At 49.8% G+C, this 16990-nt stretch overlaps 1 protein-coding gene across 3 annotated transcripts; it reads left to right on the top strand.

Annotated features, from left to right (window-relative positions):
- Positions 1 to 247: 247 nt before the first annotated feature.
- Positions 248 to 9414, top strand: REM1 (RRAD and GEM like GTPase 1). Of its 3 annotated transcripts, none has more exons than XM_027558896.1 (5): positions 248 to 355; positions 1395 to 1768; positions 2859 to 2941; positions 7174 to 7375; positions 8802 to 9414. In XM_027558896.1, the coding sequence occupies exons 2-5, from the start codon at positions 1429 to 1431 to the stop codon at positions 9071 to 9073; spliced, it is 897 nt and encodes a 298-aa protein (XP_027414697.1). In that variant the 5' UTR covers positions 248 to 355; positions 1395 to 1428; the 3' UTR covers positions 9074 to 9414. The 3 variants fall into 3 exon arrangements, with proteins under 3 accessions (XP_027414697.1, XP_027414695.1, XP_027414698.1); XM_027558894.1 differs by having other exon boundaries at positions 1211 to 1768; XM_027558897.1 differs by having other exon boundaries at positions 253 to 355; positions 1240 to 1768.
- The last annotated feature ends 7576 nt before the right edge of the window (positions 9415 to 16990 follow it).

The raw sequence follows: 16990 nt of genomic DNA, 5'->3' as shown, positions 1-16990 counted from the left end.
AAAGAGTTGGTCGCCCCATTGCTGGAGTGGATAGATGTGGATGCAAAGCGGATCCAGGATCAGGAATCTGGGACCCGTGTCATTCCACTCTCTTATTCCCCCCTCCCTGGCAAAGAACTTAAAGCGATGGGTCAGCGGAGTTCTGCAAAAACTCATTCAGCAGCCAAAGCCTTGGGGCGGAGACCCCGGGGCTGCCCTAATGGGGCGGGGCTGGACGGGGCGGGGTCGCGGCTCCTCCCCGGCCCGGGGAGCTGGGCGGGACCCGGCCGAGGGGCTGCGCGGCGAGGCAGTGGTACAGCCTGGAGCACCGGGCAGCTGCGGCCGCCGAGGACCCTGGATCCCTCCCCACTCCAAGGTAAAGGCCCACCCAGCCCGCCACCAACTTAGTCGAGTTGGAGCGGAGTTCTCCAAGGCGTCTGTTGGCGGGGAGAGAAGGGCGGAAGGGTTCTGCCGAGCAAGCTGGGAGGAGGAGGGGGCCCTCGAACCCACCCCCCCGGGTGAAGGTCCCCGGATCTGGGGTCGGGAGAGCTAGATAGCCTGGGAACCCTCCAGGGATCTGGGGACTCACACCCAGGATCCTCGGGACTAGGGAAGCTCGGACTCTGGGAATGCTATGCCCTCCTGGGCTTTGTGGGTCTCCTCTCCACCCCCCCTCTCCTCCGGGACCCCTTCTTGTCACCAGACCTGGGGTCTGGCTGCCTCCGAGCCCCGCCCTCCTACAGCAGCTGGAGGCCGTCGTGCCAGTCGCTCCTGAATTTTTCACGGAGGGGGCGGGCCGGACACGCTGTTCCCATGGCACCGGGGCTCTCATGTTTCAGCCGGAGGGAAACCCCCCACCCCGACCCCCAGTCTTTGGCAGTACGGATTTGTCCTCCCGGGCCTCTTCCTCAGCTCTCCTGGGATGCAGCAGAAGTGAATTCCCCACCCCACCCCCGCCCCCAACCAAGGGGCTCTCAACCCTCCTTGTACTCCCCAACCCCAATCCAACCGTGGGGAAGCGGAGGAGGGGGCAATTCAGGTGTCTTTCATGAACATGGGTCTCCCGTTCTGAATGCAGGGGGTAGCTCTGTGTGCATGCTTGTGTGGACATCCTGTCTCCCTGCTGCCCTTCTGCCTGTGTGTCTGGGGGGAGTGGATCGTCCTCAAAGCATAGGAAGTGACCTCTGGGTGTGTATGCATGTGTGTGTTCATGCGTACTCACCCCTCCTAGCCTGACCCAAGTTCACTCTGGGCCTGAAGCCAGAAAGCCCCCATCTAGAGGATCTGAAGTGCTGCCTCCTCCCATCTGATCAAGAAAGGCCTCTGGAGGAAGCCTGAGCAGCAGTTCATCAGGACACTACAGAAGGGGCTCAGAGCACCTCACCTAGCTCACCACCCACTCCCACTTCTTGCAGAAGGAAGGAAGGAAGGAAACTCCCCTTCCCAAGGATGACCCTAAATACTCAGCAAGAAGCAAAGACCCCCCTGCGTCGCCGAGCCAGCACTCCACTGCCCCTGTCCGCCCGGGGCCACCAGCCTGGCCTTCTGGGCACAGCACCTTCTACACAGACCCAGCATCCCCGACTGGGCCAGTCAGTCTCCCTCAACGCCCCTACCCGGCAACCTTCACCTGCCCCCAACGGCTGGTCCTCTGAATCCAGCGACTCTGAAAGCTCTTGGGAGGCCCTCTATCGCGTGGTCCTGCTCGGAGATCCTGGTGTCGGGAAGACCAGTCTGGCCAGTCTCTTTGCAGGGAAGCAAGAGAGGGACCTCCACGAACAGCTGGGAGGTAGGGACCCTGTGGGCTGGGCTGGGCTGTGGTTGAAGGAGTCAAATCCCTGTCATCTGGGACATAGGGCTGCCAAGAACCTTTGTACAACTCCTGCCCTGCTCAACCCTAAGGGGCGTCATTCAACCAGGCTGTAAAGTGAATGAGGCCCCCTAGAGCTGTACAGGGCATAACCCGCACAAAGATATATAGGAGGGGGAATTCCTTGAATAGTGGCTGAGAAGTTTGCTAGTTTCTCATGGACGAGAGGTGTGTGCTTCATTTTCCTGTCATAAGGGAAGCAATTCTGAGTTCCACAAGTCCCAGTTATAAAGAAACAGTGGACTCTCCCAATTCTCAGACCCTACCAGCCCCACAGACAAGCATCCATGTCCACCATGACCTGCAGCCAAACTGAAATCCTGCCCAAAATGGAAACTCCCAAATTCTAAGTTTGGGGCCCTGGGTTCCTCTATTCCCAAGAGGCACAGTGACCTGAGAGGGCTGGGGGTCCCAGGATAATGGGGATCAGGGACAGGACAGAGGAAATGAAGATGGGTCCCTTCAGGGCTGGTGGAAAGGACCCAGGATGAGTGTGTGTGTGGAGTGGGCAGGGGGAAGGGAGGCCTAACGGCAGAGATGAGGTGGAGATACTCTGACCAGGCTCTTTCTCCAGCCTCGGTCGCACAGAATGAAAACCTATATGAAAGGTCTATACGTGTACACTGGTATGTATAACAGATGGGGAGATGGAGGTCTAGAGAGGGTGACGTGATCTTTTCTTGAAGCACACTCTAAGCCAGGGACAGAGCAGGACTGGGAGAATTCCCAGCCCCACTTTAACCCCACGGCTCCACATCCGTTCAGTCAAACCAACCAACAAAAGCTTTCTCAGCACCGACTGTGTGCCAGGTACTGTACTGGGAGCTGGGGAGCCAGGACTCCTCCTGGGCTTGTTGACCCGTCAGGAGGAACAGACGTCAAACAAGTATAGTGAACACTTCAAAGAGAAGTGGAGGGCGCGATGTGACCCAAAAGAGGGGTTAGGAAGGGCTACACCCTTCCCCAGGCCTGCGTCTCCTCCCTGAAACCCGGCTTTCTTCTTTTGCAGAAGATGTGTACGAGAGGACACTCACAGTGGATGGAGAGGACACCACGCTGCTGGTCATGGACACCTGGGAGGCTGAGAAGCTGGTATGGCACAGCAGGCAGGATGGAGGGGGGAGGGGTGCTGAGGAAGATCTCCTGGAGATATGGCAACCCACTCCAGTATTCTTGCCTGGGAGAATCCCATGGACAGAGGAGCCTGGTGGGCTACAGTCCCTGGGTCGCACAGAGTCCGACACAACTGAGCGACTAAACACAGCAGCAGCGCTAAGGCTAGTACCAGACTCCTGTCTTCTCGTAGGACACCACAGAGCAGGGACAGGGCAGGGCCCATTAAACCACAGCTCCTCAGCAGCACCGAAGCCAGAAGAACCTAATGACCCTGACCCTGTCTTCCCAGTCTATTCACCCCCTCCTGATAGCATCCCAGGATGTGCTTCTAACCCTGCAAACCTCCTCTCATGAGCACCGTCATCCCACTTCACCCACTCACATTGCACAGAGGAGGGAACACCCCCCCACACCGCCGTTCCTTTGTCTTACATATAGGCTTTCTGCAATTGGCTTACCCTCTCTGAGCTTCAGTTTTCTCACCTGATAAATGGGTAGATCATTCCTGCCTTCCTTACCAGCTAGTTTTTTTTTTTTTAAACATTCTTATGCAGTTTCACAGAGGTAAGCACAGTTTGGAGCATGAAAAAATTGGTGAACACGAGTGAAGAATTGGCAATAAAGATAATTCTTATTAATCATAACTTGGTAGCTAGTGAAAAAAAGGACACCAAGGATGTCCCTTGCTTGCCCATTCCAAAGCAGGAATGGACTAGCAAGCATCAGCCAAGGACATGTCCCCAGTACGCTTTCCTTAACTTGTTGGAGTTCTTTTCTGCTTGCTGTACAGGTATGCTCACTGTAGAACCCTGAAGAAATACAACTAAGCAAAGAGAAGGATCCAAAAATCACTTGGATCCCATCTCTCTAAGGGGTAGGCCCCTCCCCCAACACTCAGGGAGGCCCTGTCCACAGAGTGGGGCTCTAGAGGGACAGTGTCGGGTCATTAACAAGAATGGCTGACAGCTCCAGTGATAGGCCCAAATTTAGGGATGAAGGAGCTATGGGACCAATTCCTTTTCACCAGCATAAAAGGAAACCCAGGTCCAAATGAACATCATAAGAATGATGATGATTCTCTTAAGAGCAGCTGATACTGATGGAGTACCCTCTTCCTGAGTTTCAGCCCCAAGTGCTAAGCACTAGACATATATATTATGATATTCGGTCAAGACAAAAACTTGAGTGAGTGTACTTCTGATTCTCATTCTATTGATGAGGAAATCAAAAGCTCAGAGAGGTTAAGTAACATGTCCAAAGTTCTCAGATAGCAAGTAGGATTCAAATTCAGATCTATAAGACCCCAAAGTTTGCACTCTTTTTAAAAATATTTGTTTATTTATTTGACTGTGCAATGGCTTTCTCTAGTCACAGCGAATAGGGCTACTCTTCATTGCAGTGAGTGGGCTTCTTATTGTGGTGGCTTCTCTTGTGGAGCACAGGCTCTAGTTTGCAAGGGCTTCAGTAGTTGTAGTACACAGGCTCAGCTGCCCTTAGGCCTGTGGGATCTTCCCAGATTAGGGACCAAACCTGTGTCCCCTGCATTAGCAGGCGGATTCTTAACCACTGGACCACCAGGGAAATCCAAGTTTGCGCTCTTATGCATTAGGACTGCCCCTTTCTATCCCCACTGGGAGCATCACCTTCTGAACCTCCATCCAAGGTTCTACTCCTTCACTTGTTCATTAAGAAATACTGGCTGGTCCACACCTCAGCCAAGGCAAGGGGAGGGCCAGGTGTGCAAGGCCCACCCCAGGGTCTGATCTTGGGTCCCTGCAGCCCCATTGCACATGGCCACCCTTGGGGTCATCCACATGGCAGCAGCCTTCTGGGTCCCACATACTTCTGCCCCAGTGGAAAGCCTTGGGGATCCAATGACTGATTCATACCCCCAAGCTTTTTATTAAATAAAGAATAGAGGGAGGGAAGGAAAGAGGGAAGAGTGAGAGAGGGAGGGAAGGAGGGAGAAAGAAAGAAACCTTGGTGGATACATACCATGGACCAGGACACTGAAGACCCAGGAGTGAATAAAGCAGACGTGTCCTCTGGCCTCATGGAGCTCACAGACTGGGGTCTGGGGTCTGGTATCACTTTTTGGATACAGTTGAGAATCCTATGGGGCAGAGTCCAGGGACTTAAGAAGAGTGATCAGACTAAGAGTCCCATGTGGGAGACAGAGTAGGAAGAATACTGGACTAGGTGGCAGGAATTGCCCAACTGTTGTGTGGCCTAAGAAAGTGTTTTCTTCTTGTCTGGCCCTTGGTTTCCCTGCAGATTCCCTGGCCAGTGTCTGTGAAGGCATTTCCCAAAGAGGGTCCATGGCAGCAGCAGCCTTACTGAAATAAGCATCCATTCTTTCCATCCTTGGGCTAGATGATATTTTTTTATATCAGAGAGGCAAAATCTGACAGGATTGGGAGGGCTGTTGGTTCAACCAGTAGTACTTTAGCCTTGCTGTCCATCAGGGTCACCTGGAGGGTATTAAAAATCAGAGTCTCAAGTCTCACCCCAGACCTAATGAAATAGAACCTATAAAAGTAGAGTTCTGAATCTACATTTTTAATCAACCCTCAAGGGGTTCTTACCTACCAATCCATGTACCAACCAGCTTTTGTGATCCTAACACATAGCAAATCCTTCATAAATAAATATGTGCAATGAATGAGTGAATGGTCGAGACCCACCCTCTTATTCTACAGATGAAAAAACAGACTCAGAGAGAGAAATGAACCTGTCCATAGTCAAAGCTAAGAACCCAGAATGAGAACCCACATCTGTCTGACTCAGTTCAGAGTTATCTGGGAAGGATCAGTATGACTGTTGAGAACTTACCCACTTTGAGAATAATGGATAGCAATGCCTCCCTACTTATCTACCTTATTTGGTTATCAGAAAACTTTCCTGGCTTCTTTGCCCCTAACAAACAAGGCTTCCACCACACTCTGCATCTCCCACTCCTGCCTGCTGTCTCCCCTCCTGCTCAGCCTGCTCATCCTTTCTAACCCCACTTACCAGTCTACTTGGAAGCCCTCTCAACTCTGCCCAGTTGAGCTCTTCTGGTCTACCCCTGCCTCAAGCCCCATGGTTCCTGCAGCCACTTGCCTATGCCTCTCTTAATGGTACTTATCACACTGCATTATATCTCCATTTCCATAGCATCCCTTCCTGATCATGAGCTTTTGGAGGGCAGGAACTGTGTCTTATTAAACACTTAGAAAGCTCGTACCCAGGTGGTTCAGTCTGAGTGCTGTCCCTGTCAAAAGACCATCATCCAAAACAGAATATCAAAATTATTTCAGTTCTTCCCTTTCCTTGTCAAACATCTTGAAAGGATTCCACTGTTTAAAAGGCCACTTGCCTCTCACCCACCCCCTTTCCTCACACCCACCGTTGCTCCTCCAACTCTCCAAGACTATCCAGAAAAAGTCCTCCCCCGGAAGACAGCCTTCTGTCCTCACTTCTCTCCCTTCCTTTCTCTCTTAACTCTGGACTGCAAAAGGTCAAAAGAACTGTCCACCAAGACCAGCCCCTCCTCAAACCAGACAAAAGAGCTGAACAGGCAAAGCCAGAATGCTCCTTAGAAGGAACAGGAACCAAATAGATCTTTTGTCTCCAATGTTCTGCCTATGTGTGTGTGAAAGTCTCTCAGTCATGTCCTACTCTTTGTGACCCCATGGACTGTAGCCAGGCTTCTCTGTCCATGGAATTCTCCAGGCCAGAATCCTGGAGTGGGTAGCCTTTCCCTTCTCCAGGGGATCTTCTCAACCCAGAGATCAAACCCAGGTCTCCCGATTTGCAGGTGGATTCTTTACCATCTGAGCCACTAGTGAATCCCAAGAATACAGGAGTGGGTAGCCTATCCCTTCTCCAGCGGGTCTTCCTGACCCAGGAATCAAACCAGGGTCTCCTGCATTGCAGGCAGATTCTTTACCAGCTGAGCTACCAGGGAAGCCCCTCTGTCCCGCCTGAAGAAGGAATCGATGAATGAGAGAATGAAGCGAAGTAGTGCCATTAGCCAGATGTTTCAAGCAGAGAGACTGCAGCTCAGAGAGGATTGGTGGTTTCCCATGGTGACTCAGGAAATCATGGCAGAATTTGCCCCCCAATCTGTCCAAAGTATAAACCTCAGCCCCATCCCACCCGTTAGACCATCCCAGCCTTCCTTTCTCAGCTAGGGCCTCAGTACCCTCTGATTCCCTGCCCTGCAGGATGAAAGCTGGAGCCAGGAGTCATGCCTGCAGGTGGGCAGTGCCTACGTCATCGTGTACTCCATCGCAGACAGGGGCAGCTTCGAGAGTGCCTCTGAGCTCCGCATCCAGCTGCGGCGCACACACCAGGCGGACCACGTGCCCATCATCCTGGTGGGCAACAAGGCAGATCTGGCACGCTGCCGAGAAGTCTCCGTGGAAGGTGAGCCCTCCACCCTCCTTCTCCGCCTTTCTCTCAGCCCCACTGTCACTGTCTCCTCCAGTGATCTTCCTCTCAGTAACTCGTGCTCCAGCCCCTACTTCCATCCCACCCCACCCCATCCCCTGGCCACCACATCTATTTGCCTAAACCTGAAAGCTAGAAACCATTTTTGCCTCTTCTCTCACTCCCTCTAACCAGTCCCCAAATCCTGTCAAGTCCACTTCCCTTAACCCCACATTCCCTCTCCCTGCCATGCCCACAGCCTCTGCCCCATCCTGGCATCTCCACTCTAGCCTGGGCCAACCCCTATACTTCTCTGTCCCCATTCCTTGGGTTCTCCTCACCAGTTGCCAGAGTTCTCCAGGACTAGAGCGGACTTTGTCACTTCTCTGCCTAAAAGTTCCCCTGTGTGCCCCAGTGCCCTTAGTCAGAGACACAGTTCACCAGGCATGACAGGCCCAGTGCCTGTAAGCTTTCAGGGACTTACATCTGAGACCTGAAAAAGACAATTATTGGCTCCAAAATAGTTAGAAAATTACAAATTCAAATTTCACAGAGCTTTGTCTGCAAAACATAATATTTGTCAGCCAGCAACTGCAAACCAAAATGTTTAAAGTTATATTTAAATTGTATTTAAAGTGGGATGGAGAATATTTTAATATGATTGATGTATCAGATGAGACAGATACAGGTCTTTCTCAGGGTACTGAGACCCTGGCTGAGGAAGAAGGGCTGGGATGATCTAACTAGTAGGATGGGAATGAGGTTTATACTTTAGACAGATTGGGGGGCAAATGCTGCCATAATTCCCTGTGTCACTTTGGGAATATCCCAAGATACAGATCTTAAAATGGCCCTATTCATAGGGCAAAATCTAAAAACTATGGAAACAGACCCAGAGCAGGGAAGCCAGTTCCACAAGGTCACCAGCCACTGAGAACTAGACCCCAGGGCCCTACATCCAGTCCAGTGGCATCCTGCAGCTGGAAGACCATATGCTTTATAAGCAGACATCCCAAAATTCTGCAACATGCCCCCCGGGAGACTGTTAAATTGCAGGTTCCAAGCCTCAACAACAGAATCAGAATCTCCGTGGCTGGGCTCAGCAAACTTGCATTTTAACAAGCTCCCCCAGATAATTCTGATGCACAGATTAGACCCTTCCCTGGCATTCAAGACTTGTGGGACCTAACTGCTCCCAACCTCCCTGTCTTCCCAGCCTCATCTCTGCCACCAGTATCAATCACTAGCCTGTGAACTAACTCCTCAAAGCCAGATTTATGTCTGAGTCCCCTGGCATGGAGCACGAGGTATGGGGAAAGGAAAAACTGTGCTTCCTGGTTGAAATTGACCACACCTTCTGCTACCTTTATCTCCTTTTTCCGGTTGTGGCTCTATCACGGCTTATCTGACCCCGCCCCCTCAGAGGGCCGCGCCTGCGCTGTGGTATTCGACTGCAAGTTCATCGAGACGTCAGCCACGCTGCAGCACAACGTAGCGGAGCTCTTCGAAGGCGTGGTGCGCCAACTGCGCTTGCGCCGCCGGGACTGCGCAGTCGGGGAGCCGCCCGCGCCCAGACGAAGGGCGAGCCTAGGGCAGCGTGCTCGACGCTTCCTGGCTCGCTTGACAGCCCGTAGCGCACGCCGCCGGGCTCTCAAGGCCCGCTCCAAGTCCTGCCACAACCTGGCCGTGCTCTGAGGCCGCCCACCCGCCCTCCAAGAGGTGACGAGACACTGGGGTGCGTTCTAGGCTCCACTAGCACCACCGAGGGGAGAGACTTGGTGGTTAGAGTGTGTATCGTGGGTCTTGGCCGCCCGCTGCCCCAAGGGACAGAGCGTCACCCCAGCCACAGCTTCACGGACCTCTCTGCCCTAGGGAAGTGATGGACAGACTAGGGGGCCAAAGCCTAAATTGGGTTTTTTATGCGGTGGGTATCTTTTTGTAAAAAAAAAAAAAAAAGGCAAAAAACAAAAATTTTTTGTCCTTGGGCTCTGGCCAACCCTCAGAAATGCCCCCCACAATAAACCAGACCAAAAGGATCTCCTGTCTGAGTGCCCAGACCTCTTCTTTGGGGCTCTTCCAGGTGTCTCCATGTCCTGCTTGCCCACGTACACAGGGCTGCAGACTGGGTTAGCCTGCTGATCTGGGTGTCAGGGTAGGGGCTTCCCTGGTGGCCCAGAATCTGCATGCAATGCAGGAGACCCGGGTTCGATCCTTGGGTCAGGAAGATCCCCTGGAGAGGGGAGTGGCAACTCACTCCAGTTTTCTTGCCTGGAGATTTCCACCCATGGTATCCGAATGATCCAAATGGACAGGACTGAAGGACTAACTTTCACTTTCTGGGTGTCAGAGTTAGTCAGTAAGATCACTGGACAAATTGTATATTCAGGCTCCTCCCGGAACTGCTGGGCACAGCCCCTGCCCCACAACTCTGAGGGAGACCTAGTAGAGTACAAACACCCACAGTTCAGTGTGATAACCTCCTATTTTCTCATTAATCCATTTTTTAGTTTAAATCCACAAAATATTCTCTGAAAGGAATTTTAGCCTGCACCCTAGCAATATAATAGCTGGTGTTTGTTGGGAGCTGACTGGATACTAAGCTGTCACAACAATTAATCTTCACAACCCATGTTTAACTAGTTAGAAAACAGAGGAACATACTGAAGGCTTATGCTGCAGATCACGCAGCTGCTGTAAGTGAAGTTGCCAGAATTCAGTCCAGGCTTGTGAGACTACAAGGCTGGGCCCAGCTTATCCATAGTTCTCTTGGTGGTGGTGGTGTTCAGTCACTAAATCATGTTCAACTCTCTGTGACCCCATAGACTGCAGCACGCCAGGCTCCCTTGTCCCTCACCTCTCCCACCGTTCTCTTGGAGAATGTGACAAAAAACTATAGACTCTCAGGGAAATGGACTTTCAGACACAAGTTTTGCGTACAATATAAAGGGGGTGGGTGGACTCCATGAAATTCAATCCGTTAATCCCCAATGTAATCCCACTCACTCATTTTTGCAGCTGTGGAAATTGAAGCCCAGAGAGGGGAAGTGAGTGCCCCGGAGCCACCCAGCCAGTGAGAGTAAGGACCAGACCCCAGAGCCCAGCCTTCTCCTACGTCTGTGTGACAAGTAGGAGGGAATGAGGCATCCAGTCTGGCTGGGGCTGGGCCTTGGGGGTCAGGTCAGGAGTTTCCAGCCTAAGGGGAAGTGGTGTCACACTACTTTGAGAGGAGAACAAGATGCAAACGGTTTGGACCATTGTGTCCCTGATGCCTGACACCCCCTGCCCCCGTCCAGCTGCCTGCTCAGATGCCTCAGCCCCACATGTGGGCCAAGTCCCTGCTGCCAGGACACCAAAGCACAGGGAGGCGAGCCACCATGTCCTCCAGCTATGACCTGCCCCCACCCCAATCTTGCCGGTGGGCAGTGATGGCACACTTTCCTGTCCCAACCTCAGCCTGGGGAAGGGAAAAGGAGGAGGGTCTTCCCCCACCCCAAGCGGTCTCTGGAGGCCTGTGGTCATGGGGGAGGGGCTATCCTTGTGGAAAGTTGGCAGAGGCAGCCGGCAGCAGGCGGGAGAGTGGAAAAAATGATATCAAACCCGGAAAAATGCAGGCCGGATGGAGGGCCCAAGCCGGCCCTGGGAGGTGGGAGGGAGGGAGGGAAGGAGGAGGCCCCACAGACGGAGAAAAGAAGAGGGGCCGGGGAGAGAACACAGGAACTGGTTTGGGAAAATCTGGGGACAGTCACCACGATTCCTTCTTTTCTTCATCCACAGATATTAATTGAGGGCCTACTAGGTACAGGGCAGAGTGCCAGATTGTAGGGAGACGGTGGTGAACAGAAGGACTAGGGTGTTACTCCCTGGAACGCACTAGAAAACAAGTATACGTTTAAAATAATTACAAACTGATAAGGCACCAAAAATCAGGGTGGTCATGAAAATAATCCTATTCTCTCAATTCACAGATGGGGAAACTGAGGGCCAGAAAGCAAAGGGAAGCTACTCAGATTGTGGAGAAAAATTGTTGAGACCAGGATTAGGGGGAGGAAGTGGAGGGAAAAATAAAACAGTGCAGACTGCATACAAGGTTGGGTATGCAGTCAACACGGCCAGACAACCCAGTGCGGGAGGGCGTGGACCCTAAACCAGGGGTCGGTGTTCAGCCCCTGCCCCCCTCCATCTCTCTGTGCCTTAGTTTTCCCATCCATAAAATGAGATTCATGCCAGTTCCTTCCCTCAGGATTGATGGGCGGATTAAATGACTTAAGATGTGTAAAGGACTTATAACAGTTCCTGTGTCTAGGAAGATTCAGTAAATGCTGGTTCTTACTATCATATCTTAAAACCTTAGGGAAAAAACCTGTGTCATCGTAGGAGATTACTACTGATCGTAGTAAATACTTGCTGAATCAATTTATTAACCAATCTGTAAAGGGGCCCTTCCAATCCCAATCTCTCGGATTCTAGGAGTCTATGAATAAGGCATGGCTGGGAAAGCATGCCAGAAAGCCACAATATTCCTCCCAGGGACATAGCCTATGACAGTTTAGAAAGTTCTTTCTCAGACATAAAAACAAACCAAAAAAAAAAAAAACCCGAAAGCTAACTTTGTTTTAGCTCTTTCTATGTAGTAGGCCCCATGTTCCATATTTGGTATGCATTTTCTCATTTCATCATCACCATCTACTTAATAGTTATCATTAAGTAACATAACAGATGAGCACATTGAGGCTAAGAGAGCCAAAGAAATTTGTCCAAGGCCACACAGCAAGAAAGGGTAGTCAGGATTCACAACCAGATAAGTTGTCAAGAGGCAGGTAGGAACTGCCATCTTCATTGTACATATGGGGAAACGGAGGCCCAGAGAAAGGAGGATTGCCCAAGGTTACGTAATAAAAACAGAAAACAGTTCCTTCACTCTTATCATGTATCGGGTACTGTGCTAAGTGCTTTTCATATATTAAATCCTCAAAACGGGTCATATCACCATGCCAGTTTTCAGATGGAGAAACTATAGCGGAGAGAGGTTCAAACCCTGCCAGGATTAAATAGTTAGCAAATAGCAGAGCCAAGATTGGAGTCAAGGCAGTCTAGTCCCATGCTGTGATGGGCCATCTATATGGTGCTGTTCAGTGGTGCAGAAAGTTCAGCGCAGCTGGTGTCTGCCCAGCACCCTGCTGCCTTGGCTGGGAGCAGGGTGAAGAACAAAAGCGTATTGAGAGTATCCTTAGCCGCCAGCTGGGACTTTCCACCTTGAAGGGAGGGTACTGTTATGGAAAAAGTGATAAAGCTCTGGAAAGATGAATGTCTCCCCAGGGGCCCCAAGTCTCCTCAGAGTCTCCCCCCCTCCTTTTGCTTTAGGGGAGGGCCACAAGCTGTGCTGGCCCGATTCAGATGAGATGAGGGCCACCTGGATCCCTACACACCCCAGCGTGGCTGCTCAAACACTGAGGGTCCGTATTTGATCCTGGCCTGGATGGAAAGTTCCAGCTTCTCAGCCAAGGGCATGGAGCCTCCACTCAGGGACCCCCAAGGAAGGAATCAGGTTCAGGCTGGAACTCCCTCGTTTTTTGGATGGTGGGATCTCACAGGCACAGTTCAGTCCTTCCTTTATTCAAACTTTGACAAGACTGTGTGCTCTGAAGGAAGTTAAGGAGGGTTAAGACACAATTGGCTGCTGTGTTGTTGTGTTTTTTTCAATTGTTTTTAAAAATTAAGAATCCCTCAGCTGTGCCATGACTGGGTAACCTTAGGCAAATCAAAATATATGGAGTGAAGGGGTTAGGGTAGAATTCTTTCTCAGAATTCTGTCTCAAGAATATTTGAATATTCTAGTTGGAACAGCTTGAAGAAATATACAAGTTCAGTTTCAATTTCGGCCCTGTTTCCTTCTGTTCAGCTCAGGATTTAGTGAAAAATAATATTAACGATGGGATGGGAGCTCTGGGTTCAGCAGTATGTGTCATTTTCCCCAGTTCTGATTCAAGTTCAAGTTCAAGGCTAAGATGGATCACTCTTCTAGTTTCTATGCTGCATAACAAACCACCCAAAGGTTGGTGACATAAAAACAATCGTTTTATTATACTCGTAGATTTTGTGAGTCAGGAATTTGGGCAGAGCAAAGTGGGTACGGCTCTTCTCTGAGACCTCAACTGGGAAACTGACAAAGACCAGAGTGACTAGAATGATCTCACACGTCTGGAGCTGGAATCATTCACGTTGGAGGAGGTTGATCCTGGCAGTAAAGTGGAGTCTCACCTACACGTGGCCTCTCCCGGTGGCCTGGTGCTTTTGTTACCTGTTGGTGCTGTAACAAATTACCACAAACTTAATGGTTTAAAACAGCACAAACTTATTATCTTATGTGGATCCTTAGTTGCTCAGTCGTGTCCAACTCCGTGATCCCATGGACTATAGCCGGCCAGACTCCTCTGTCCATGGGGATTCTCCAGGCAAGAATACTGAAGTGGGTTGCCATCCCCTCCTCCAGTGGATTTTCCCAATCTAGGGATCAAACCCATTCTGCATTGCAGAAGGATTCTTTACCAGCTGAGCTAACTGGGGAGCCCTATTATAGTTCCATTGGAGTCTCACTGGACTAAAACCAAGGTGTCTGCAGTGCTGCATTACTTTCTGGAGGTTCTAGAGAAGACTGTTTCCTTGCCTTTCTCAGCTGCTAGAAGTCAGCTGCTTTCCTTGGCTCGTGACCCCTTGCTCCATCTTCAAAGCCAGCATCGTGGAGCCAAGTCCATCTCACGCTGCCATCTCTCTGGTTCTCTCTCTTCTGCCTCACACTTCCACCTTTGTGATTACACCGAGCCCACCCCGACAATCCTGAATAATCTTCCTGGTTTAAAGTCAGATGATAAGCAACCTGAAATTCCATCTGTGACCTCAATTTCCCTCTTCTGTGTAACATATTCACAGGTTCCAAAGACTAGGACATGGACATTTGAGGGGAGCAGGGAGCCAACCCATGGCAGGATAAAGTGGAGGCTGTAGGAAGACTGTGGCTAGGTTTTTACTCTCTCCCAGCACACAAACTCAGTCTTATTCTAATGAATACACAAGGAAGGCCCTAAGGTAAAGGGGTTCCTTCCTAGTGGGATGTCAGGGACATAGGACACTGTCCCCAGAGTCTGAGCTTGTCTTCCTTTTTCAAGCCCATGCTTCTCTCCAAAAGCACCAGCTTTTTCAAGCCTACCCTGAGGAAATCTCCATTCACCTTTCGGAAAACCCTACTCCCTACTGACAGATGTAAGCCTTTCTTCAGAATTATCCCCCTCCCTCAGCAGTAATCTTCAGAAGTCTGAGTTATGGGGGTTGTATTAAGATCCCAGTTATTGGGCTTCCCTGGTAGCTCAGACGGTAAAGAATCTGCCTGCAATGCTGGAGACCTGGGGTCGAGTCCTAGGTCTGGAAGATCCCTTGGCAAAGGGATAGGCTACCCACTCCAGTATTCTTGGGCTTCCCTGGTGGCTCAGACGGTAAAGAATCTGCCTGCAATGTGGGAGACCTGGGTTTGGAAGGTCTCCTAGAGGAGGGCATGGCAAACTACTCCAGTATTCGTGCCTGGAGAATCCCTATGGACAGAGGAGCTTCGTGGGCTACAGTCCAAGGGGTTGCAAAGAGTCGGACACGACTGAGCAACTTTCACTTAAGACCCCAGGTGTTCCAGCAGGGCAGTCAAGGGTGCTCTTGGCTCTTTTTTACCGCTTCTAGTCTTACAAAACAGCCCACAGTAAATGTGACCACTCCAAACTTAGTCCTTTTTAAGGTGTGCCCACCTGTGTGAATAAGTTTCCATGCCTTTTCTCACAGTCTGTTGTCTAGGAAACAGTTGCATCTTATATACACGTGTGTATGTACGCACATGTGCACAGTGACTCCAAAACCAAAAAGGGTCACTAATGCAAGTGCTCACAGAATCAGAGAATATAAATCAGTGAAGTCAACGGGGTAACAGCATTAGGAAGCATCAAGTTCTGTGGCAAACTGAAGTCCTGCCTTGCCTAGAGAGACAGAACTAAGCTTCCTGTTAGTCCTGTTAGGATGTGAACCCATTGTTACCAGATATTTCAGTTTTTCTAAGAAAGGCAGCAAGCCAGATATTTATGTGAAGTATCCCAATTCCTAAATAATTACTGCTAATTCCAATTTTTTTTAAGCCCTAGACAGGAAAAATAAAACATGTCCCCCAGAAGGATTCTGACCAGAGGCTGAGAGTTTGTAACCTCTGGTCTAAACCCAAATAGTGATAGAGAAATGTATTTTAAGCCACCCCCTAGTCTGCAAGGCCACCCCTCATACCATGAAGTTAGTACTTAATTATAAAGAACAGTTTGTTCTTTTTGTTCAAGAGTGCCTCTTCAGACTTATTGGGATTCCAAAGGTGCCCAATGCCAAGTGGTACATTTTTTAAATTGAACTTTGAATTACATAAATAATACATTTTAATTATAAAGATAAATCAGAACCACATAAAAGATACGGTAAAAATAAAAACGCATTTATCTGTTAAGCTGCCCTCAATTGCACATGATACAAATCCTTATAAGGATATTTTCTTATAGAATGTCCAGAAGTAAGCAATTCTAAGGTTGATTCACCCACCTTATAATATCAGGACACTGGGTCTGCATCCCCGTAAACCTCTAGGCATTTCCTTCATGGTTGCAACATGGCTGCCACAACTCCAAGCATCACATCCTCACACCAGTATTTCAAGCAAGAATGGACGGGGAAAGGACAGAAAGAGGTTTTCTTTTTATTAAATTAAGGAGAAAGTTATTCCCTTGACAGTTTCCTTTTGTATCTTCACTTACAAGACTGAGTCTCATAGCCATCGCTAACTGCAAGGGACTTTGAGAAAGCAACTATCAGTCAAAAAGGCATGAGATCACCATACCTGGCTTGAGCCAATGAGTCATCCCTTTTGCAAGCAACAGAGAAGCGGGTCAGGTTTATTGGATAACAGTTTTAGTACTTTCTACATGACTCCTTTCATTCTCCCCCGATCCCACTCCTCTCCCCAAAAGTACCTACTGTTAGCAATTTGGGGTGTATCCATTGTGATTTTACAGCCCACTTAGATATACACTGTAGCAGACATTTGGCCATATTTCTTTTCTTCCACACTGTCAAGAGTCACATTTTGCCCTGTTGTTCTCCTTTTCCACCTTGGAATAAAGAACAAATCCTGGTAATTCCCTGGTGGTCCAGTGTTTAGGACTCAGCATTCACATTGCCAAGGGCCCAGGTTCAATCCCTGGTCAGGAAACTAATAGACCACAAGCCCCACAACACAGCTTAATTAATTAATTAATTTAAATTAAAGATGGACCTACAAACTTGGAGGGTTCTTGAAGAAGTTTCTTTGCCTTTGAAAAAGAGATGAAAAACAAGCAAGCAAACAAAGAGTTGCAGCAAAAAGGGGAAGTCCTTTGTCTTCTGGTCATTGAAGTGTATGAACATGTTTCCCAGAGCTTGATCCCATCTTGCAATTATGATGGCATCTAGTCAGAAGGTGGCAAAGCTGAAAGATGGGAAGCCCCTGAGCCCTTGGTGATGAAGTTGAGCCACTGAATGAGCCAACTATGAAGCTGTCTCGCC

The sequence above is a fragment of the Bos indicus x Bos taurus genome, chromosome 13 (genome assembly GCF_003369695.1).
Source record: "Bos indicus x Bos taurus breed Angus x Brahman F1 hybrid chromosome 13, Bos_hybrid_MaternalHap_v2.0, whole genome shotgun sequence".
Taxonomy (NCBI): domain Eukaryota; kingdom Metazoa; phylum Chordata; class Mammalia; order Artiodactyla; family Bovidae; genus Bos; species Bos indicus x Bos taurus.
This window is presented reverse-complemented; position numbering and strand designations above follow the sequence as displayed.